This window comes from Octodon degus, unplaced genomic scaffold (genome assembly GCF_000260255.1).
Source record: "Octodon degus isolate 3935 unplaced genomic scaffold, OctDeg1.0 scaffold00257, whole genome shotgun sequence".
Lineage (NCBI taxonomy): Eukaryota > Metazoa > Chordata > Mammalia > Rodentia > Octodontidae > Octodon > Octodon degus.
In genome coordinates this window covers 2,380,775-2,395,277 of record NW_004524833.1, presented here as the reverse complement: position 1 = coordinate 2,395,277, position 14,503 = coordinate 2,380,775, and the positions used below count along the sequence as shown (strand labels likewise).

The window sequence follows — 14,503 nt, the reverse complement described above, 5'->3', positions numbered from 1 at the left end:
GCAGAAAACTTCCCAAATATGGGGCAACAATCTGACATTCCTGTAACCGAAGCATATAGAACTCCAAATAACATCAACCCAATTAAAACTACACCCAGACATAATAATCAAGATCTCAGAAATTCAGCATAGGAACAGTATACTAAAAGCCACTAAAGAAAAGAAACAGGGGGCTGGTGAGATGGCTCAGTGGTCTAAAGCACCTACTCAGAAGAAGCTTAGCAAAGCACAGGGACCGCGGTTCAATCCCCAGCACCACATGCCAGCTAGCCTCGCCCCCTGGTGGGCTGAGCTGGCCACACACACACACACACACACACACACACACACACACACAAAGAAAAGAAAAGAAACAGATTACATTTAAAGGAAAATCCATCAGAATAATGGCAGATTTGTCTTCACAAACCATGAAGTCAGGAACAGCATGGAGCAAAGTAATACAAATCTTTCAAGAAAACAAATTCCAACCCAGACTGACATACCCTGCAAAACTCTCAAGTTTAATGGAAAAGTGAAATTCTTCCATGATAAAGAACAACTGAAGAATTTCATGATGTCAAAGCCAAGCCTACACAGACTACTAAATGATGCTCTAGAGAGGGAGCAAAATGATCAAAACTCCATGAATGATATTGGAAAGAACCCACCAAATGGGGCAAAAATTAAACACAGGAGAATAAGAAGTATACAAAAGTAGTCTTTCAGTTATTCTTTTTGTGTTCAGCAGCAAAATATTTCCATCAGCACACTCTATAAATGGACTTCTCCTGCACCCTATGGGTTATGATTCCATCTGGGTCTACAGGGTAGGTTTCAAGGAAATAGCAGTAGCTTAGTCCCACAAGTGACACCTGGCCACCAGTAAGTGTCATGGACATTATCCATGTCCAAAACACACTAGAACTTTGTACGATATCCTATCCCCAAACTTTTAGAAGTGCTGGTCATTTATTTGCCATTCCAGTATTTATTTTATGTTTTATTTTTAGTACTTCTTTACTATCATGAAAACTTTTTCATAGTACAATTGTTTTGAAACATTTAATTTTAATTAATTAGTATTTAATTTTCTGAATATTACTTAATCGTAATTTTTGTTTTAAGATATATACTATATCTTTGACTTACAATTTATTTAAAAGACATGATATGATATCTTCTCCTAGTATTAGAAACCCTAAAAAGTATATTTCCATTTTCTGTTGACTTTATATTACTCCTTCCCTGTCTTTTATACATACATACACACACATTATATATATGAAAAGAAAGTGTGTAACTCGACATAAGATTGGTACTGTCCCTGGCAAGCGCAAGGGACTGAGTTCAATCCCTGGTTCCACAAAAAAAAAAAAGAAAAGAAAAAGGAAAACTACTTCGGCTAAGATAGGTACTGTTTCATAGAAATCTTTAATGACCTTTTAAATAAGGGTTCATCTAATATATTTAATATAGTCCTGCATAACTATCATCTTTTATAACTATCATTTTGAGAGCCCTTTGTTGTTCATCTAGGAGCATACTGCACTTCTCTTGCCTTTTGGATTATGCATTTTGTTATTTCCTATATGTTATGTCTGGAGGTATTAAAATACTTCAAGTTTGTATAACTGGAAAATATTTTACTTTTTGTTTTCAAAGTTTTGTTTGCTAAGTACAAAATTCAGAGAGAACAGATTTTCTTTCTTTCAGTCCTTTTATTAATCTAGTTTTTTACACACTTGGCCTTTTCTTTCTAATGTGGAATAAGATGCTATTTAATTTTGCTCTACCATAGCTAATATTTTTATGTATATGCTTTAATGATTTTTTTCTTTACAAGAAGTTTTGGACAATTTCATTTTTGTGTATCTTGGTATGATTTTATTCAAATTTCTTATGCAAAAGGTTCATTTTTCTTGGAAATGTGATGTTATAAGTTCAACTAAATTCAGAAATTTTAAATCTTTAAATATTTGTTGCCTACCCTTTTCTACTTTGAGAATTCTAATTATATGAATATAAGTGTCTTGATTTTGACACAGAGTGAACTATTATATGACTGATCTGTGATTCCTTTCTTCTTCATTTTTATTTTGGACAGTTTTTATTGTTATATTCATTTAAGTTTGTAAATAATTTATTTACAATGTGCAATCTATTAATCTCATGTGATGTATTCATTTCAGAAATATTTGTCTAAAAATCACTCTTCTACATCTTATGTATTTCATATTTCAATATTTGTCTACAACTTTTAATATGATATATAATTACTGATTTTCAATAAAGTTAATAAAAAAGATTAAAGAAAGCAAAAAAAAAAGAAAATATGGCACACACACACACACACAGAGGAAAAATATTCAGTTTTTAAAAAAGGAATCCTGTCACCTGGATGGATCTGCAGGACATCAGGCTAAGTGAAATAAATCAGGCATAGAAGGTCAATTACCACACGATCCTACTTATATGGCCTATATGTGGAATGCAATAAACTTAAACTAATAGGAGTAGAGAGTATAATGATGGTTACTAGGTCCTGTGGATGGGAAAGTTGAAGGTGAATTGTGAAAGAGTACAAAACTTCAAATAGAAGAAATAAGACTAGGCATGGTGGCATGCACCTGTAATCCCAGTGCTTGGGAGGCTGAAGACAGGAGGATCACTACGAGTCTGATCTGTGTAGTGAGACCCTGTAGATTCTATACTAAATACATTTTTAAAAAATGACTAGGTCCTGATATCTATTGCATAGCAGGGTGATTATAATTGATAATCATGTCTTGTACATTTCAAAATAATTAAAAGTGAATTTCAAATACCTCTCACAAATTACAAGTAGGTGAAGTAATATATTAACTAGCATGATTTAATCATTCCACACTGTATACATATATTGCAACTTCACATTGATGCTAAAGTAGGAGATATCATTTGTGGCCAGCCTGCACAACTCATGGAAACTCTGTGTCTCCAGATAAAATACAAAAGGCTGGATGTGGTTCAGTAAGAACAATTTGCCTAGCATGTGCCAAGGCCCTGGTTTCAATATCCAGCATGGCAATCATCAACCAATCAATCAATCTACTAATGTATATAATTATGATTCGATAATAAAGATAACTTTTAAAAAGTCTTTCTCAGGTTAATCATAGTCTGATTTCTTTATTTGAATCTCGTTTCTGATTAACTTTTCTCCACTGCAAACTTCAGATGAAGAAAAGAAATAGTTGATTATTCTTGTTTCTTTCAAGGGAAGTCCCTATGTATTTATTACAGAAGTTACATCTGTCTGAGACTGAACTTTTGTGAGAGGCATGTTGAAATGACTATCACGGCCAGACCCAAGGCTTCTTAAGGTGAGTGTGTCCAAAAAATGAGGAACCATTTGCGTTGGCTAAAGGGTGACTGTTGCCCTGGAACACACAGTTGGGTGTGATTGTTAGGAGAAGCGACATATGCTTGGGGTAAATAGGGAACTCGATGGCAAGAACAGTTTATCTTGCAGGAGCACAATAAGGAGGAACTTAGAGCCTAAATGCGAGGACCATTTCCCTGGAAATGAGTAAACACATTTTTGAGAATCTGGACACAAACAGTTATAGCAAAGCAAGCTTTATTTGATAGCAGGAGAGTCACAAACCCAAAGTCCAGCTAAATTGTAAACTTATCATGATTTTACACATGAAGATTCTCTTACCCAAAGGAGAAGATTGGTTTTGAAGAAAAGGTTATAGAAGATGGTGCTTGCCCAAAAGATTCTTCATCCATCAGGATGACATTCTATCACCAGTCAAGTTCTGATCCAAAAGTTTGTTATCTTATAGTTATGCTAAGTATCTTCTATTCCAAGTTATATTGCAAGCATTATGCTATGCCCCATTTAAATGTTTATTCCAGGGTTAGGCTGAGCTTTTCAAAATAGGATCTGCTCATAGTCTTGATGCTACATTGAAAAAGAAATGACTTGAAAAGCCAGTTTGCCTACTGGACTTGGACTACCTGAAATATTTCGGATTATATCAATCGGAATCTAACTCTCCTCATGTCTGTGTCTCCTGTTTGTTTTCTGGAGTTCATCCTGACCCACAGATGTTACAACCATCAGCAACCTCCTGATATCCTAGTCTAAATATCTTAAAGTGGACATCTGCCCACCCTACAGGTTTCTTTCTCTCATCCAAGATCCTCACTAGGATCTAGAAGCACTGGGCAGAGGCATCTGTGTAGAGGGGAGGTGGTATACATAATTAAGTTAGTCACATCCATCAGTGAGACAGAATCAGAAGAGGCTGTACAAGCAAAAGGAGTAGAGCTGATGCAACACTTGTGAGAAGTGAGGTTAGTTATGGCTAGAGCAACAAAAGAGGGAGCTTAGTAGAAGGTAAACAAACTCTTGTGTGATGTATCCAGACAACTAACCATGCCTGTAGGAGCCAAAGACTGTCAAATTGTGTATGATTTGGGGCCTGTTCATTTGGGATCTAGTCATTGGCCATTATGGTCCCTTCTTTTTCTTCTATAGGAGATGTACAGGCAGAACCAAGATGCCTTATTTCTCCTTCTTAAAAACTCAACAAAGCTATCACTGGAAAAGCCAAGCTGCTTTTGCAGAAGTTTGAGGGTTTTTTCCCCCAATGATTCACTCTCTATGCAACAACTTCAAGTCATAGGTATGGTCCCTTGAGAGTTGTGACTGTTAAATGTCATTGGACAAGGTAGAGACACACTTGGGAGTCCCATCAAGTGCTGTGGAATGACTTCAGATGACTTAGTCTCTGAGGTTCAGGACATTCATTCTTAGACTTGAGACCATGTCAGCCGAACCTTCTCTGATGGTGGTGGGAAGTGTTTCTGCCTTGAGTACCAAGTTCTGAGGCACAACAAGGGGCTTACTGTTGAAGCGTCCTCTGCTGATCATTAAATTTGTCACAACCTGGGTAGTTTGTCAGGCTGTACAGCAAAATCCTCCACTGGAAAAAGAGATTCCCAAGATCCCTGCTTTGGAGGTACCCCAGTTCTCCTGTATTTCTCAGACTGCATTCTTCCCAGGTCCTCAGCCCTATCACCTTCCCCAGAAGCCCTTCGAAGTCTCCCTGTCTTCTGTAGTGGGTTTCCATTACAAAAGCCCCAAACTGGAAGTATTCATAGTCTTGTATGTAAAAATTCTTCTCAATCTATAGCTACAGACAATAGACAGGGGCAGAGTTGGGTAGAAAGGGGGCAAGGATTAGAACAAACAAACAGTAAAAACAAGTGTGGGTTAGAGAAAAAAGCAGTGAGAATATAGGTTAGAGGCAGCTGGGGAGGATGGGCAACAGGCCGGGAAGTAGCTTATGGACAAGGACGTCTTCTCACTTCAGTGCACCAGGACAGCAGGAGACCATCAGACCCTAGAAGGGCTGTGCGCTTTCCTCCCTGGGAACCGCAGAACCTGACTCTGACTTACTTGCTGGTGGCTGTTGTGTGCAGCCTCCTCCTCAATACTGTCGGTGAACTCAGTGCTGGCATCTTCGGTGTCCTCCCCCGCAGCTGCACCTGGAAGCAAGTCCAGAAGAGAAAGGTGATTCCCCACAGATGGCTTCCAGACAGCAGGTGAAGTTTCATTCTCTGCCGTCTCCCTCTGATTTCTTCCTTTCCCCATCTGCATGGCCTTCTAGTTGGCAGGGAAAGTAGAACCCATCCTTCTTGCATCACTGATACCTTTTTACCAAAACTCAAGCCTCAACATGTAAGCTGGCTCTGACTGCATAAACTGCATAAAAAAGCTGATTGTCAGAGTAGTTACTCCTCTGATCCATTGGGAAAAAAATCCTGAATTATTTCCCCTCCTGGCTATGTAATAATCTCCTCTTACAAACATAACTAATGCTTTTCCCATCACTGCATGCTGAGGCCCTTTATTTCCTGGGGATTAGGGCAGCCCTGGTCTACTCACATTTTTCCATTATTGAGACCAGTTGTACACAGGGTGACAATATCTTTAAGGAACTCCCCTCTGGGGATCCTGCGTCCTGCTGAAACTCGGTCTTAGTCAAGATCTGAGTCACAGGATGATGCAGGGATTTCCCAGTTCTTTCCTCTAACCTCCTCTCCTGTCTCTTTCAAATTCTTGTTCAACTGTCCAAATGGTGTTTTATATATCCTTTCATTCTCCAAAGATGGAAACATTCACTCTAGAGTATGAACATCTATATCCTGCTGTAAAGGACACGTAGCTACAGTATGTGGTTTGGGCAAGGGTCTAGGGTAGCACTGACCAGTAGAATATTCTTTGATGATGACAATGTTCTGTCCACACACTGCCCAATATAAACAGAGGTCACATGTGACCCGTAAGCCCTTGATATGTGGTGAGACTGACAAACTGAGTCTACTATTTTGTTAATTTATGTTTAAATAGTCACATGTGGCCAGTGGCTACTATCTTGGACAGGACAAATCTGTGACACTTTCCTTTTTTATATTAGTTAGAATAAAAGACTGTCCATACAACTTTAAATTGAGAGCTGTGGTCCACATGGCAGTATTTTCCTTAAAATGCCAAAGAATGTCTACTGGGAAAGTCCTTCTATTTTACAGAACCTGCTCAAGTTACAGAATCTCAAGATCTAGTTGTGACCATGGCCTCAGCAACCAATCCGTTAAAAATCTTCTGACTCTGGATCAGCAATGAGATCAGGTAGCTTATCCAGGGCTGCACAGCTAGTCCATGTAAGAGCCATGCCAACAAATTAAGTGCTTTTGCCCACCATGAGCGAGAGCCTAGGTTCAATCCCTAGCACTGCTTTAAAAGAAAGTCAAATGTCTCGATGGTTAGGAAACATTTATTGTTGCTTCTTCTGACATTTTTCTTCTTCCTCTGAGACAAAGAACCTGTTCTGAGCTTAGATATGCATGAATGAAAGGCTCTGTGAAAAGTGAGGATTCACTTTCAGAGTGGTTGCCTTTAACCTATTTCAAGAAAACCTAAATTATTCTCCATAGATGAAGCCAAGAGGTGCAGTTCTCACCCACATTCCATTTCCTGGTATCTGCAAGGTCCTGTCAGTATTTGTAGAGGCCAATGCAGAATCCTACTCAGTAAAGCCCTCTACAGGGCAGCATCTCTACTACTCAGAATTGTTAGCAATCCATGAAAACAATGGAAAGCGTGGATTTTTAACATTGACTCTTTTAATGTAGCCCCAGAACTGTCTCTCAGAATACTACTTGAGTGCACGGGAATGAACACACCCCCTAAGCTTTGGCCACTTTGGAAGTTCACTGCACAAAGGATGCTACTTCGCTTGCACATCCATGTCATGCTATGTTTACTTTAGAAAATTTCTGCTGTTCCACATGGATGCTCATCTTTTTTCTGAAAACAAAAATGAATTGTCAGCCAGGTGTAATCAGACACACTTGTAATCCCAGCATTTGAAGGGCTGCCTGAACTACATACAAAAACACTGCCACAACTTTTTAAAATAATGAATTGTCCAGCTAAGTGACAAGAGGACATTCTTTTCATATTGTTTCCTTGTGAGTACTGAGTTATAAATTGAATAATTCTACAGTTCAAGAAAGCTCAGTTGCAGAGGTTGAGCCCCTTAGCCCTATGCCTTTCTTGGTGGGCTGTGGTAGCCCATGCTATGCTCATATTCCAAGGTGATTCTGGTAGGCTCCAGGAGTTAAGCAGTGATTAGGAAAGATGACTGTCACTGGTTTTTCACACTTCCTGCCTTCCACTTACCTTGGTAGGCTTTTCTGGTGCCCCACGGCATTTCTAGATAATGCTCTTTTTTAGTTGGCGGGGGGCAGGAGCAGGATGCCTTGGTTTTGACTGCATCCGAAATTAGATGGAGACAAAGGAGGACAGTCCCTCTCAGCTCAACAGGAGGGGTAATTCCCCCTGCTTTTTTCCCCCTAGCTAACACAACCTGTTGTATTTCATTTATGACAGCTTTAAGGTTGCTCAGCCTCCTACTAACTTGAATTAAAATGCTTTTTTTTCCATGCTTGATAAAGTTGAAAATATGAGTATAAATTATCTTACACAAGATTCTATATATTAAATGCACAATAGACATACTTGTTACTACTTTCATTTTTTTAATGAATGAAAATAAGGGAATTTCTTTTGTCTGATGCCGTTTTGCAAGCTTTTACAAGGCAACAAAAGATTATTCTTACAGCAATAATGGAATACTTCCAATTTTCATTTCAAATGAAAGGTACTAGTACTTTTATACCAATAAGCCTTCTGCTTAGTTAATATGAAATAAAATGTCCCCCCCCCCCCTTGGGATTCTCTGAAAGCTGGGAATCTGTTACTCAGTTAATGTGCCTCTACAAGATTAAATTTTACATGTTAGCACTTCAAGTCTGAAATTTTATTAAACACTTTTGAGGCTTTGGTGGAAGATAACCAGGTTTGGTTCCAGAAGTTTCTAGGCTCAGAACAAAACGAAATGGAGGTGATAGCAAAATTTCTAGTATTTGTATTTAGAAAATTATTTTTAATAGTTATTTGATTTACAAAGCACACAGAAATAAAACCCCTACTATGTGATATAATAAATTCCTTGGGTGATAATTTAAGCATTGTGCAAATAAGTTATTCTTATCAAAAACTCAATTCTGCTTTTGTCTCTAGTTATGTGACGTTAGGCACCTCAAAGCCTGACTCAGGTTCTTCATTAATTGGGGTTAATAGCATTATCCAACCCACAGTTGTGAGCTCCAAATGAGTCGCTGATTTTGAAGTGTTTAGAACAGCACTTGCCACACAATCTGTCCTTAGTGTCACCTTGAAACAGGATTACTGCTGTCATTGGTGATAAACTAGAGCGGTCCACACCTGAAAAGTTAGGGCTCACAATGCTGAAGACTACAAAAACTAAATACAGGTTTAGACCTGATGACAACAGGTCTACCTGGATGACATCAATTCTACTGTATCTACTTCCTCACTCTGAAGGCTTCTCTTCTTCAGTGAGAGGCTTGAAATCATGCTGTTAGCTCTCCTAGCTGCTTTACGGACTACTGTTGTCTATAACTTGCAACATCTCTCAGCCCAGAGGGCTGTGCACCCTGTCCATCATTCAGAAAGCAGCTATTTCAAGTGACTTTCCAAAACCAAGCTATAATACAAAGAGTTTTGGGGGGTATGAAAACTCGATCAGATTCTCATTTTTTTCCTCCACAAGAGTGACTGTTCAGTAAACAAGTCTACCTATCCTTAAAATGACCAGAACATGTATAAATTAGAACTGTTCTAGGCAGATCAGAAGATAATGTCCACTGTACTTATTCTGTAATATTATAATTAGTACAGACCTCTTCTTCCTCGCATTCTATTTGCCTCAACATAAGCAAGTTTTTCTAAAAACATTTGAAGAGATGGTACAACCTGCCATACCAAGTAGACCCTCAACTCTGTCCTACTTTCCTGCAGCAGGGAGAATGACAAGATTATTTCACTTTTCTGTGGAAGCTGCAAAGCTGTTTCTTTAGTGTTACTCTGGGAGAAGAAACATTTAAGTTTCTTATTCCTTCCTTTAGTGAAATATTCATCCCACAGAGCCTTATCTTAACATGGAATTACAGTACAATAACCAATACATTTGATTCTCCTACAAAGGAAAGGAAAAAAGATATGAGCCTTTTTGCTTCTTCTCTTATCCATCTTTTAAGAATGAAACCAAATAATGTCTGTTGGCCTTCAATATTTTTATTGTGTAACAACTTTGTCTCAACTAAAGTAGCTGAAATTTTAATACTTATATATAAAAAAGTACATTCTTTGTTTCAGCACAAATATGCAAAGTTTACCAACACAGTGCCATGAAGAATAAACTTCCACAGAAAAACACAACACTTAATTTGGTAAGGAAAGTCCTAGAAATAATTTAATGCCAAGTTTCTGATCATTTAACATACCATTTCCTTTGTCATCTGAAATTGTTATGAATCACTGATTTTTCACAATAGCCCACAGAATTTTAAGTGATAGAAGAAAACTTCTCTGTCATAAAACTAGTAATAGCTCATGGGCATAGAAATTATTTATAAGGAAAGCACCACAAAAAACAGCAGTGCAAACATGGTGCATACTAAAAGCAAATCTATAAGCAGTTATTATACAATTAGTTTTCTGAATTGGAATAAAGCCAAACTGTGTAGTATAACAATCCTTCGCTTTGTATTATTTTAGATTATTCTCTGATGTTTCTGAACTGTTTTATCCTTTTGCAAGATGAAACAATACAAATTCTTATTTCTGGAACTTGTTTTTTTTTTTTTTTTTTTTTTTTCCTTTTTGCAGAACCGGGGATTGAACTTAGGCCCTTGAGCTTGCCAGGGAGACACTTATTCTACTGAGCCATCTCCCTGGTCCTGGAACTTGACTTTAAACAACAAATGAAAAAAAAAAAAAAAAAAAAAAACCCACAAAAATATGAATAAGTCACTTTGTAAGTTTAATTATTACATTATTTGGAATCTGATAAATTAGTGTTGTCAGCTGTAGGGTTTTGTGCTCCCATTTCCTATTCTCTTTTAGGCAAATTACAAGCCTAATTTTATATTTGGGAAACTCACCCTGGTCCATGTGGTTATACAGAAAGAAGTTGAGGACTTACCTTGTCAAAACTCACCCTGCATAAAACCAATGTGTTTTTCTGTAATAAAATACACTTAAGCAATTTGCTGCAAGTGGTGAGGCAGTGGCTTAAATCCATGTTCCAAAATACATTAAGGTTCAGAAACTATTTGCCTTATGGAGATAACAACTGTCTTAGTGACTCATTCCTTCTATTTTTTATTAATGGGTTGCCATACACCAGCCACACGTAGCTAGATGTTACTTTATTTGCTAGAGTACAAATAGCACTATACATGCTGAGTTTCAACCTAAGAAAAATTTGAAAATATGTGCTTCTGTCTCACAAGACATAAATATCTGAAAAAGAAACTTGTTGTCTCTCCCCTGTCTGATCTCTTCAAGGCAAGATAGATATGTGTGTGGCTTAATATTTAGGGGGAATTACTAATATTTTTTTCCAACTCACAAGAAGTGTGTCAACTTTCCCTGCAGGATGCTGGCTGCAGATTTGCCTAGTACTATATGGGGTCCTCGTTGAAGAGGCGATTTAAATTTTTCAGGAATCACAATTTTGAAGACTCTGTGACTTTTCTGTACCAAAAAGCAAGCAAACAAACAAAAAAACCTATGGAAATAGAAAAGAATGACTAGTCAAACAATTTAAATTAAGAGTATTCTAATAATAGCTCTCAAGGAAAGCGAAAGTATTAAAATTGTCCTTAGCATTACAGCCTAAAGAAAAAACAACTTTAGCCAGTGGGTCAACCTTTACTTCTTGAAGCAAAGAACAATTTTTGCTGTAATATGATCTGCTGTTTCTTTCCCTAGTTAGAAGATTCTAGGCCCAACTTGAAAATCAAAGTAGAGAGGATTAAAATTAATACTCAAAGCTATAAGCTCAACTCCTTCCAAGACAATGAAGTAGAAGCATAAACAAACATTCTTTTAGGCATGTGCCAAACTCATGTATGAACTGTGTAAGTAGAATATACTAAATAGAAACTACTTCTTTGGGGGCTGGGATGATATGGAGATTAAGATTTTTCTTGACCCTTAATAACTTATTACCATGTATAATGTAACTGAAACATCTTAAGAGCATGAACAAGGAAAAAAAATGTACTCTGCATAAGAATATTGCTGGGCCAGGGAGATAGCTCAGCACCCTAAGTGTCTGCCTGGCAAGTGCAAGGTCCTGAGTTTGATCCCTAGTACCAAAAAAAAAAAAAATTACTATTGCTTATCTGCACCTCTGAAGAGAAGTGGGTGTGCAAGGGTGGAGAATAGGGAATAAACATGTACTCCAACACAGGCGGTCACATCAAAATAGCCCAATCATGTGTTTCCTAAAAAGTTGTAACTTGGCTAATTAGCAAAAAGAGATCAGAAAAATGTTGAATTCTATTAGGTTCTAAAAGTCCTCAGGTTTCAGTAATTTAACCCTACAATAGAAAGGCTGGGGTATCACTCAGTAGCTCTGTACACAAAGCTTTTAGGTTTGATTCCTAGCTCCACAAAAACAAAAACCTGTAATAGAGAAGGAAAATATCTATCATAAGGACATCCATTTCACTCATTAAGTAAATCCTCTTAGAAGTCTTTTTTAACTCTAGAGTTCTAAAAATAATTAAAATCCCTTAATCTACACATTACTATTACTGAAAAAGAAATGTGAGACAAAAAAACAAAAAAAAAACCTTTGAGTATGTATTTTTCGAAGTTGTTTCCAATTAAGCATGGCCTAAGTAAAACTTTATTTCATCAGTTTTCTTCCAAGGTTTTTTAATTCAAGCACAAGTTTCTGTATGCACATAATGTTTTATCTAAAATTATTACAATGTTAAGGATCCCTGACAAAGGCAGAATAATCCAGTAAGTCTATGCTCCTGAAGAGAGAAACGGAAGCATATTATATCATGCTACATGTGATTAAGTGCATAGTATATCCAATCATATTATCTCTGGGTTACAGACAAAATTTAAAAACTAGAAGTGTATACTCTAATCATTAGATGTTAAATTAACACACAAACTTGTTAGGCCAGTAAGCTTTCTCCAGGTAGCACTTTTTAGAAGTCTCATTCCAGCTGTGAGGACCAGAAAGTTAGTAGCAGGTTTTAGTCACATTTACCGTATTACAATCAAACTCTTAATTCATCTTTCTACCAACCTACTGTTGGAGGTTGACGGAAGCAATCACTGACTGGTATCACTATAATCACTACTAGGATCCCAGAATCATACATGGTTGAAACTTAACAGCAGACACCGAACACTTCCTTGGTCTCTTCGTTTAATTAAGAGAAGGGACTTCCTAAATGCCTTTTTATAATGACAACAGACTAGTCTTCATTGGGTTGACATTTCTACAGCTCAACTCCAATACTCCCTTACTTGTGGAAAGTTTAACTTCAAGGTTTTTTCAGGAAACAGTCTCTTAAAATGGGGAGATTACTAAAGGTAGATGCTTCCACTTATATTCCTATGTCTTTTCCATTCCTTCCCCCCACCCCGGCTATTAAAATCCATAACATACAGCTGTCAATCTTTGCAAACTACTGTATTTAATCAGAAGATTCCAGGGTATTTCTCCAGAAGGACATTTTCTCTGGGTTACTTTATTTTGAGTAATGTTCTGCTATTTACACCAGTAAGAACCTTGTTTGGGATTTAGGATGTAATGCAAGCAACGTCCGCAGAAGAATGAGGGTCATGTAAAAACAGAAAAAGAAAAATCACTGTGACCCACCTAGCTTAGAGAAGGTGCTCCATCATACTTAGTGAGCTAGAAAGTCTGCACCCTTGCTCCCTTAATTCCATGATTAAACTAAGTGAAATCCCAGTTTCCAATCTGGGAAATTTATATCTCACGGAAATAAGAAACATCATGGTGTTGTACTCACAAAGCTTCACAGTAATGCTAAATGCTTTTCAAACTCTTGACATTTAAGATAACAGGAATACATTCTGGGGTGCCCTTTCTTTGCAGCTCTCATGTTGCCACAAGAAAGCACTGAAACAATGACTAAAACCTAAGATCACAGATTTTTGGCATTTCATATTACATTACTCAAGGACCTAAAGTCCATTACTTATTTTAATACAGAGAAGTGTATACACATGAGCTAATGAAAAGTATTCCCTCAGTAGCACTGCATGGGAATATAGAAAAAAATTTTTTTCTGGCTATCACGAGTTATGTGGTAAAATACTGATTTCAAAGGGGATATTACATTGATAAGGATCTTTTTGTACAGAGAATCTGACTACAGAAGACCATTCTTGAAGTCATGTTCTTACTAAACAGAATGTCCCTGGCTTAAGAAAACATGAAGGGACAAATAAAGAATAGAACTAAATATGCACCAACCTAATTCCACCTGTGTCATTCAACAGCCAACTCTGAAACAGTATTAGAGGTAAAATTTACTAGAAACCCTGGTGCTGGCCTCTGCTCGTTAATGTGGCCTAAGCCTAGTCTGCTAGCTTTACTTGTCTTCTCATAACGATTTTACCACTTTCGCAAATTCATTCTTACAGACTCTTTTAATCTTTCTCTCTCATCTTAAAATTTTTATTTTATTCTTTCACTTGATTTTAAAAATGCTCTCAGAGAGCAGGAGTTGATTGAATGGCAAAAATAATACACACACATGCATTTATGACGTGACATGAACATCTCATATGGGTTGTGAAAGAGGGGGAGGAATAAACTTTATTGGCCCACAGAAGGGATGAGGGAATGAGAAGGAATGACTAGTGAAAGGAATGACTGTGCATGGAAAAACTAAAATGGAATGATTTAAGTGTACAAATACACTTTGTAACCGCTACCATTTAATGGAAAGCTATGTACAGTGAGATACAAGTAGACTAAAGTGAATTTCACTTTGTAGTTGACGCTACTTGTGCCAATTCTATTATTAGTGA

The 14,503-nt window shown here is 37.2% G+C and overlaps 1 protein-coding gene across 2 annotated transcripts in view; it reads right to left on the bottom strand.

The window, feature by feature from the left end:
• LOC101588206 (myomegalin) overlaps positions 1-14,503 on the bottom strand; it is a 188,613-nt gene that overhangs the window by 40,147 nt on the left and 133,963 nt on the right. For both annotated transcript variants that reach the window (XM_023706474.1, XM_012512690.2), the window contains one exon: positions 5,435-5,523. In XM_023706474.1, coding sequence (XP_023562242.1) covers positions 5,435-5,523 — 89 coding nt within the window. The remainder of the gene's footprint in view (positions 1-5,434; positions 5,524-14,503) is intronic.